Here is a 10,572-nt window from a genome sequence, read left to right as displayed (position 1 = left end):
AAATACAGGAGTTCGGTAGATATAATAGATGTATATAAAATATATTTGTTTCAGGTATTCCGACCATAGTCTCTCCGTATTCGTTTTTAATTTTATAATTAAAATTTGCAGATGGCAGGCTTCATGTCTATGCGGATGTAAATTAGTTACTATATATCGTAAGTAAATATTAATCGATACTTTTTTAATTTACAGATTAAGAAAGTCAGTGGCCCATTGGATCCATAACACGCCCATTTAAATCTATATGAAACTATACTAATTTTGAATTCTGTTGTTGTGTTAATGTCACGGAAAACGAAAGTACATTGTCTTTGATCACAAATGACGAATTCTCGTTGAGTTATACACGTTAATCGGGCTAATTTCTATTCAGATGGACGAGAATTGGAAGGGTGTTCTTTCTAGAAATTTCAGTGCGATTGTTGGTCATGTCGATGATCCCGATGCCATAGCAGAATGTCTACATTATGACTGGAATCCACCGGTGTTTACAGAAAATGATGTACAGCAGGTCAAGGTTTGTCGGCGGGGACTTACCTTACTTTTAGAACTCTGATAATATAAATTCAATCTTCAGAATGTGAGGGCAAATTGCCAAGGACTTTTATATAGTTATAGAACAGGGAAAAAACAAATTCATGCTGAGCACTAGCTCCTGCATCACTGCAGTTATACAATAAGTTTTTATAAAATTTATAAGTTCCTATATTTCAATGGCAAAAAATTAATAAACACTAGTCCTACATACATAGGTATGAGAAAATATCATTCTTCTATCTAAACTAAAGGTTAACAGGTTGCAAGTGAATTGGCAAAACACCAATAGGGGTATTACTATTACTTTGTAAATACAATGTAAATACAATGTAAATACAGTGTACCTTGTTCTGCATCCGAACATGATAGCAGTTGTTTTCTAAGCTTTGTCAGCTTGATCAAAACAGTAATTTGCATTTAATTGTTATGACAATCTGTTGTGAAATGTTCAAAATTTACGAAATAATTTAACAAATTTAATCTTCTCAAATATTTCTACCATTAGATTGAGTAATAATAGAAAATAACAATGAGTTTGAGGGTTTTCTCTAGAAATATTTGAATCCTGATATAAAATTAATGATTCTGCTTTACTTCCAGTCCTCGACCGAGGATAACAAAAGTAAAACACGGAGGTTACTCAACAAACTTACATACAAGACAAATTATCCACTTGTAGCACTTTATAATGCTTTCAAATTAACTTCAAATGTATTCTTGAGGGAGCTCCTGGTGCCATATGTGCAGAGCTACTATAAAGCCCAGAGAATGGACATCAGAATCATTCCTGCTAGTAAGTAACGCTGAAAAAGAAACATTGGATGTGTGTGAACACTCGACACCTCTTTTCAATTCAAAAAAGAAAAGAAAAATATCCAACACACAATATTTCAAATTATGAAATGACTAATCCCATTACACTATGTCTTGTTCCAGCATTTTATACTTAGTCCACCAGCCCAAAGGGCAACTGAGCTTACACACTGTCTGTCTGTCTGCTTTTGCTGTCTGTCTGTCTGTCTGTCTGTCTGTCTGTCTATATATATATCTATCTATATATATATATATATATATATATATATATATATATATATATATATATATATATATATATATATATATATATATATATATATATATATATATATATATATATATATATATATATATATATATATATATATATATCTATATATATATATATATATATATATATATTATATATATCTGTCATGTATATATATATATGTTGTTTGATATATATCCTGGATATATATTTATTTATATATGTATATGACCTTAACCAACTTTCAAAGTTACAGGAGTCAAATGTGTTATGAATTTAAAATGTCATCTGTTCAACAAGCAAAAGGTCCTTACTCATTTGTGTAAGAGGATGTTTGAGAAAGAGGCTTTCATAAATTGACTTAACGAACCGACAAGGTCTTCTGTGTAAACTTCAGAACTGGCAAGGGTCTCTGCTTTGTTAGGCCTTTTGTTCTTAAGATACAAACAAAACTACATTAAGACTTCAATTTTATTTTCAGTTAGTGTCCATCATGTCATTTTAAAACAAATTTGTTTAATATTGATTCAAAGGAACAATTTTTTCTGGTTTATTTTAAAATCTAAAGAAATAAATATAAATGAAAATAGATGTATTTTTCTGAAGAACATATAGTAAGAGATCCTTACTTGACAAAATATTTCAAATGTTCAATTCAACCCAAACTGTGTAATTTCAGCAGGGAACTTAAATATGGGCATGCTCAACTCACTTAAGTTTTTATATGAGTGCAAACTATAGTTTACCAATACAAAGTTGACAAAACACTGAAGGTTAGAGGTTCATCAATTTGTGGTAAGAGATTTCTACTGTTAAGGTGGGAAAAGGTTGAAATAGCTTATAGACGTGAAAAAATATCAACAAGTTTGCATTCACCAGCAAGGTAGAATACTGTTGCTAGACATTGGTTGGTGAAGATGTTATATAATATCCAAGAAGTAGACAATTGCAGACAATTAGAGTTTAGTTTACTATTCAAACTACTGAAAATGAATATACTGGTAGTATGTGTATCTTTGCTATCATTGAAACCAAATTTGTGATCATGCACATGTGGCTGTTGGGAGCTGTGCTGTAATTGCAGACTTATTAGAAGTCACATGATATTTAAATGAAGCTGATGAGAAAGTGGCAAAATGTTTGAATATTATATAAATATGTCAGTGTGTAGATGTTACAATCATATTTTCTGCACAATGTCCTTGCTTGCTTTATCACCGTAAGTGAGATTCTCTTTGATGTGTAAAAAATCTCTACCAACATCATCTTTCATTGAAATTTCACAAAAGTGAATGAATCATTATTGTATGCTCTGTCTCTTTCATTCCGAATGTCAGGAGACAATGTCTGTAAATAAAATGTGTTTTGTTCAAGAGATGTGAAATGATATTGATTTCAGTGTTAGAATGGTTTTTAATCATGTTTTGTCCTTTTCTTAACAGGTAGGTTACCTCTGCAAAAAGACGACTGGGAAGATTTTCACAAAAAAGATGTCATCATGTGTGAGATTGAGTCGCAAAATTTATTGGAGAATTACAAGGATACAGTGAAAAATGTATGTTACAACCGGCCATCTATGCCTGTTTTGTAAAATTGTTAATGAGCTTATTTCATCCTTATGTCATCATACATTGAGCAGCACAAGTGAACCTCTCAGAGTAGCTATACTTCTTCCTACGTACAAGTTCACACATCTACAGACTATCATAAATATTCATTATTTCCTTTCTTAATCATTCCTTATAAGTTTTATCCAGTAGCAGCAGTGACAAGGCTCAGACTATGTAAAATGACCATAATTTCTATCCATCTCCACAAACCCCAGTTATAATATATTTTAAATTTCATACATCTACATACACTCCTTTCTTCATTTCTCTCTTATCTAACATGTTTTTCACTCTCTTCTCCAGCAATTGCATGCTTTCAACTTTCCTGATATTTACGTTCAACAGCCATGTCTTAAGTTTAACACAATTTAATCACCTTACTTGCATAATACATATTACTCAGAAGAGTCAATGTGATGCAGTAACTGTACATGTATCACTAGAAAGAAGATAAATACAGCACCTACCAGGAATAAATAAAACAGGCCAAATACTCACTGTAGCAGATCTGTACTGATTAGTCTGAGAGATGGCAAAGTCACTGTGTAGCAGATCTGTACTGATTAGTCTGAGAGATGGCAAAGCCACTGTGTAGCAGATCTGTACTGATTAGTCTGAGAGATGGCAAAGTCACTGTGTAGCAGATCGGTACTGATTAGTCTGAGAGATGGCAAAGTCACTGTGTAGCAGATCGGTACTGATTAGTCTGAGAGATGGCAAAGTCACTGTGTAGCAGATCTGTACTGATTAGTCTGAGAGATGGCAAAGTCTCTGTGTAGCAGATCTGTACTGATTAGTCTGAGAGATGGCAAAGTCACTGTGTAGCAGATCTGTACTGATTAGTCTGAGAGATGGCAAAGTCACTGTGTAGCAGATCTGTACTGATTAGTCTGAGAGATGGCAAAGTCACTGTGTAGCAGATCTGTACTGATTAGTCTGAGAGATGGCAAAGTCACTGTGTAGCAGATCTGTACTGATTAGTCTGAGAGATGGCAAAGTCACTGTGTAGCAGATCTGTACTGATTAGTCTGAGAGACCTCCTGCCAAAACTGTTTGTTTGTTATTAATTTTGACCATACATTCTCATCGAAATTTAGTTATGTGTCCATCTATTTAAAGATATCCTTTGCTGTGTTTTTATCACAATGTGACTTTTTGGTATCATTGCAGTATATGATGACAAAGGAGACAAGAGGAAGAGCTGTTATTGTAAACAATTTTAATTTTGCTGGAAAAAAAAACAGAGATGGTTCTGACATGGATGTCAGGCTTCTCAGTAACACATTGGCACAGTTACACTTTGATGTGAAAGTTCATCAGGATTTAACTGCAGAGGTAAGCCCCAGCCAAACACTAGACAGTTTTGACAACAGATCACAATTTAAATTTCACTACATGTACGACCAATCAATACAGAGATATGAACTGTTATATGGATTTATTTGTTTAAGTTTTAAAATGTACTTGAACACATATTCATGAGATGGTTATATGTTGAAGTAATTGAAACAATTCTTCATCTATGTAGAATGATCTTGTACCAGTTTTCTTTCAATATGGTATGTGTAAATGAAGACCTTTAGCACTCTGTGACAAGAGAATATCTCTCTTCTGTGGGTAAATATAGGATTCAAGTGTTAGTCACTGAAAGCATCTTATTGATCTGTTTTTGTACAAGTGTCTAGTTTGTCAAGATTTTTAGTGTGTACAAGTTCTTTGTTTGTAAAGGTTTCCAGTCTATCAGTGTCTTTTAGTTTTATAGAATTTTTTGGCGAACACAAATTTTTTATTTGTACAAGTTTCTAAATTAATGAAATGGTTTTCACTTGGTTTGTGGAAGATTTTGATTCTCACAGGTTTCTGGTCTGTACAAGTTTCTAGCTTTTAGAGATTTCTCTTTCATATAGGTTGTACAATTGTACAAGTTTCTTGTCTTTGAGGTGACTGGTTTAGACAAGTTTCTAGCTTGTTGAGGTTTGTGATTCACACAGATTTCTGGTTTGTGCAAGTTTCTAGTTTTTCAGGTGTCTGGTTGTAAAAGTTTCTACTCTTTGAGGTGTTTTGTTTGTGCAAGGTTCTAGTTTTTCAAGTGTCTGGTTTACACAAGTGTCTGGTTTGTAGAGGTTTTTGATGCATATACATTTCTGGTTTGTACAAGTTTGGAGTTTTTGAGATGTCTGGTTGTAAAAGTTTCTATTTTTTGAAGTGTTTGCACAGGTTTCTGGTTTGAACAGGTTTCTCACTTTTAAGGTGTCTGGTTTATACAGACGTCTGGTAAGTAACAAAGTCTTGTTTGGAGAGGTTTCTGGTTTGAACAGGTTTCTCACTTTTAAGGTGTCTGGTTTATACAGACGTCTGGTAAGTAACAAAGTCTTGTTTGCACAGGTTTCTGGTTTGAACAGGTTTCTCACTTTTAAGGTGTCTGGTTTATACAGACTTCTGGTAAGTAACAAAGTCTTGTTTGCACAGGTTTCTCACTTTTAAGGTGTCTGGTTTATACAGACTTCTGGTAAGTAACAAAGTCTTGTTTGGACAGGTTTCTGGTTTGAACAGGTTTCTCACTTTTAAGGTGTCTGGTTTATACAGACGTCTGGTAAGTAACAAAGTCTTGTTTGGACAGGTTTCTCACTTTTAAGGTGTCTGGTTTATACAGACGTCTGGTTTATACAGACGTCTGGTAAGTAACAAAGTCTTGTTTGAACAGGTTTCTCACTTTTAAGGTGTCTGGTTTATACAGACTTCTGGTAAGTAACAAAGTCTTGTTTGGACAGGTTTCTGGTTTGAACAGGTTTCTCACTTTTAAGGTGTCTGGTTTATACAGACGTCTGGTAAGTAACAAAGTCTTGTTTGGACAGGTTTCTGGTTTGAACAGGTTTCTCACTTTTAAGGTGTCTGGTTTATACAGACGTCTGGTAAGTAACAAAGTCTTGTTTGAACAGGTTTCTCACTTTTAAGGTGTCTGGTTTATACAGACTTCTGGTAAGTAACAAAGTCTTGTTTGGACAGGTTTCTCACTTTTAAGTGTCTGGTTTATACAGACGTCTGGTAAGTAAGAAAGTCTTGTTTGGACAGGTTTCTGGTTTGAACAGGTTTCTCACTTTTAAGGTGTCTGGTTTATACAAAGTCTTGTTTGCACAGGTTTCTGGTGTCTGGTTTATACAGTAAGAAAGTCTTGTTTGGACAGGTTTCTGGTTTGAACAGGTTTCTCACTTTTAAGGTGTCTGGTTTATACAGACTTCTGGTAAGTAACAAAGTCTTGTTTGGAGAGGTTTCTCACTTTTAAGGTGTCTGGTTTATACAGACGTCTGGTAAGTAACAAAGTCTTGTTTGCACAGGTTTCTGGTTTGAACAGGTTTCTCACTTTTAAGGTGTCTGGTTTATACAGACTTCTGGTAAGTAACAAAGTCTTGTTTGCACAGGTTTCTGGTTTGAACAGGTTTCTCACTTTTAAGGTGTCTGGTTTATACAGACGTCTGGTAAGTAACAAAGTCTTGTTTGCACAGGTTTCTGGTTTGAACAGGTTTCTCACTTTTAAGGTGTCTGGTTTATACAGACTTCTGGTAAGTAACAAAGTCTTGTTTGGACAGGTTTCTGGTTTGAACAGGTTTCTAAATTGTATTTATTGGTTTCAGGTTTTACAGAATTCTGGTTTTATTCATGCATATGTTATATATACCGGTGCCATTTGCACCACATTTCAAGTTTATAGGTCTCTATTGCCATTGTTCTTTGTCCATCGTCATGTGTCATCTGCTACGTTTTCACATTTTCAGCTGTTTCTTGTGGATCAAACTACACCTAGTCAATAGCATCGATACCTAAAGGAGCATCAAACTGCCATTTTTCTCCAAACCTGCCACCTTTTTGTATTAAACACATACATTTGAAACATTATTTTTTGTGTTGCATTTAACATCACTTTCTTACCAAATGCATTGTCCGAGTGCTGCATGCAGGTTATGTATGGGTATACCAGTTTTAGTTTTGAAGGAAATTCAACTACGTTATGAAAGAGTACAGACCTGTAGACATTAGGATTTGAACTCTGTACCGCTCAAACTCAGGTGACTATTGAGTTCACTGGACCATAATTTTGTATTACATCTAATCATTGAAATTGATTTTATAGCAAATTAAGACAGAACTCGAGAGAGAAAGTCGCTTAGAAGATCACAAGTCTGCACAGTGTTTTATCCTGGTTGTAATGAGCCATGGCACAGCTGATGGGGTAGAAGGCACCAAAGAAGAGGTTGTCCCATTTCAAGAGTTTGCCATTATTTTCAACCCTGACAACTGTCCAGCACTCAGAGACAAGCCAAAGCTTTTCTTCTTCCAGTCATGTCGTAGAAAAGGTAAAACTGAAAGATGTTAAACACTTTCTACAATTACGGTACACAAAGTAATAATTATTTTTAAATATGAAGATGTGTATGAATTCAACATTTGTGTGACATGTAGATTCTCATGAATCTGTATAGATTAGGGAATCTCACTCATTTGAATAGCACAAATTCATTTTTTTTGTCATTAGAATTCATGGGAATTATTTTTCTCAATTTAGATGTTCTCTTAATAAATCAAAAATTTAAAATCATTTAGGTAACAGTTTCTAACTTGCTGTATTGATCCTGTGATAAGATCAGAGGAACAATATATTACTTGGCTCATTGTGAGGGATTTGGCTAATGGTAAGGCCATTGAAACATCATTAGTATGTAATTCTACTGAACAGAGATAGGTACACTTGAAATTATTACCACATTTAGGCTTATTGGAGGATGAATATGCTGCATATATATGTATACATGTTAGGAACTTTGTGTTATATATTGTTTAATAGGTGTAAGATGGTGAGTAGCCCCCAGGATTAGGTTTATACAACAGAAATATATACAGTGTATCTCTGAAGGCAGTCTAACTCTTTAAGTACATTTGAATCAGATCTTACCACGCACGGATCTAAAGCATATCACACCCCTTGAAGTATTTTTTCCACACTAGTGATATGAGAAATAAATAAATGACATCAAATCTCTTACCAAAAGAGTAATTAGTTGAATTTTTTGTAAAGTCAATGTAGTGATAATTCTCATCTTCATTTGTTATAAATAACTACTCACCTGGTATCTGCATTGTGATTAAAAGTTAGCTCCTGGAAACTAAAATGATATATTTGATGAAGAGAGTGGTTAATTAAGGTTTATTGTTGATTGATAAAGGACCAGGCATTTCCATTGATCCCAACCCTCGGAGAATGAAAGAAGCGATGAACAACAAAGATTTCCTGTTTGCTTTTGCAACAGTACAAGGTATGTAGATAAGGTCACTCCATAGTAGAGGGTATGTAGATAAGGTCACTCCATATAGAAGGTATGTAGATAAGGTTACTTCAAAGTAGAGGGTATGTAGATACGGTCACTCCAAAGTAGAGGGTATGTAGATACGGTCACTCCAAAGTAGAGGGTATGTAGATAAGGTTACTCCAAAGTAGAGGGTATGTAGATAAGGTCACTCCAAAGTACAAGGTATGTAGATACGGTCACTTCACAGTAGAGGGTATGTAGTTACAGTCACTCCACAGTAGAGGATATGTAGTTACAGGCACTTCACAGTAGAGGGTATGTAGTTACAGTCACTTCACAGTAGAGGGTATGTAGTTACAGTCACTCCACAGTAGAGGGTATGTAGTTAGGGTCACTCCACAGTAGAGGGTATGTAGTTACAGTCACTCCACAGTAGAGGGTATGTAGTTACAGTCACTCCACAGTAGAGGGTATGTAGTTACAGTCACTCCACAGTAGAGGGTATGTAGTTACAGTCACTCCACAGTAGAGGGTATGTAGTTATGTAGTTACAGTCACTCCACAGTAGTCACTCCACAGTAGAGGGTATGTAGTTACAGTCACTCCACAGTAGAGGGTATGTAGTTACACTCACAGTCACTCCACAGTAGAGGGTATGTAGTTACAGTCACTCCACAGTAGAGGGTATGTAGTTACAGTCACTCCACAGTAGAGGGTATGTAGTTACAGTCACTCCACAGTAGAGGGTATGTAGTTACAGTCACTCCACAGTAGAGGGTATGTAGTTAGGGTCACTCCACAGTAGAGGGTATGTAGTTACAGTCACTCCACAGTAGAGGGTATGTAGTTAGGGTCACTCCACAGTAGAGGGTATGTAGTTAGGGTCACTCCACAGTAGAGGGTATGTAGTTACAGTCACTCCACAGTAGAGGGTATGTAGTTAGAGTCACTCCACAGTAGAGGGTATGTAGTTACAGTCACTCCACAGTAGAGGGTATGTAGTTACAGTCACTCCACAGTAGAGGGTATGTAGTTAGGGTCACTCCACAGTAGAGGGTATGTAGTTACAGTCACTCCACAGTAGAGGGTATGTAGTTACTCCACAGTCACTCACACAGTAGAGGGTATGTACTCCACAGTATACAGTAGAGGGTATGTAGTTACAGTCACTCCACAGTAGAGGGTATGTAGTTACAGTCACTCCAACGTAGAGGGTATGTAGTTACAGTCACTCCACAGTAGAGGGTATGTAGTTACAGTCACTCCACAGTAGAGGGTATGTAGTTACAGTCACTCCACAGTAGAGGGTATGTAGTTACAGTCACTCCACAGTAGAGGGTATGTAGTTACAGTCACTCCACAGTAGAGGGTATGTAGTTACAGTCACTCCACAGTAGAGGGTATGTAGTTACAGTCACTCCACAGTAGAGGGTATGTAGTTACACTCCACAGTAGAGGGTATGTACTCCACAGTAGAGGGTATGTAGTTACAGTCACTCCACAGTAGAGGGTATGTAGTTACAGTCACTCCACAGTAGAGGGTATGTAGTTACAGTCACTCCACAGTAGAGGGTATGTAGTTACAGTCACTCCACAGTAGAGGGTATGTAGTTACAGTCACTCCACAGTAGAGGGTATGTAGTTACAGTCACTACACAGTAGAGGGTATGTAGTTACAGTCACTCCACAGTAGAGGGTATGTAGTTACAGTCACTCCACAGTAGAGGGTATGTAGTTACAGTCACTCCACAGTAGAGGGTATGTAGTTACAGTCACTCCACAGTAGAGGGTATGTAGTTACAGTCACTCCACAGTAGAGGGTATGTAGTTAGGGTCACTCCACAGTAGAGGGTATGTAGTTACAGTCACTCCACAGTCACTCCACAGTAGAGGGTATGTAGTTACAGTCACTCCACAGTAGAGGGTATGTACGATTATCTGTCACTATAGTTTTAGATTGACATTTATCATGTCCCTTTTTCAGGTAAATGCACTGGTTTCTGAAATGGAAGAGGATGGCCAGAGTGGCTTCTTTGTACCAGAATACAGGGGA

The 10,572-nt window shown here is 36.1% G+C and overlaps 1 protein-coding gene across 1 annotated transcript; it reads left to right on the top strand.

The window, feature by feature from the left end:
- Positions 1-118: 118 nt before the first annotated feature.
- LOC132545519 (caspase-7-like) lies at positions 119-10,523 on the top strand. The gene is made up of 8 exons (XM_060209201.1): positions 119-158; positions 377-520; positions 1,141-1,333; positions 3,049-3,161; positions 4,387-4,551; positions 7,346-7,568; positions 8,436-8,525; positions 10,504-10,523. The coding sequence occupies exons 2-8, from the start codon at positions 377-379 to the stop codon at positions 10,521-10,523; spliced, it is 948 nt and encodes a 315-aa protein (XP_060065184.1). The 5' UTR covers positions 119-158.
- The last annotated feature ends 49 nt before the right edge of the window (positions 10,524-10,572 follow it).

This window comes from Ylistrum balloti, unplaced genomic scaffold (assembly GCF_031769215.1).
Source record: "Ylistrum balloti isolate Yb309-2 unplaced genomic scaffold, AGI_CSIRO_Ybal_v1 Utg369850, whole genome shotgun sequence".
NCBI classification, from domain to species: Eukaryota; Metazoa; Mollusca; class Bivalvia; order Pectinida; family Pectinidae; genus Ylistrum; species Ylistrum balloti.
This window is presented reverse-complemented; position numbering and strand designations above follow the sequence as displayed.

Excerpts from the sequence above, each read along its gene's own strand:
- LOC132545519 (XM_060209201.1), top strand. The coding sequence starts at position 377 with ATGGACGAGAATTGGAAGGGTGTTCTTTCTAGAAATTTCAGTGCGATT. Across the intron at positions 4,552-7,345 it reads ATCAGGATTTAACTGCAGAG|CAAATTAAGACAGAACTCGA; the intron begins GTAAGCCCCAGC and ends TTGATTTTATAG. Across the intron at positions 8,526-10,503 it reads TGCTTTTGCAACAGTACAAG|GTAAATGCACTGGTTTCTGA; the intron begins GTATGTAGATAA and ends TCCCTTTTTCAG.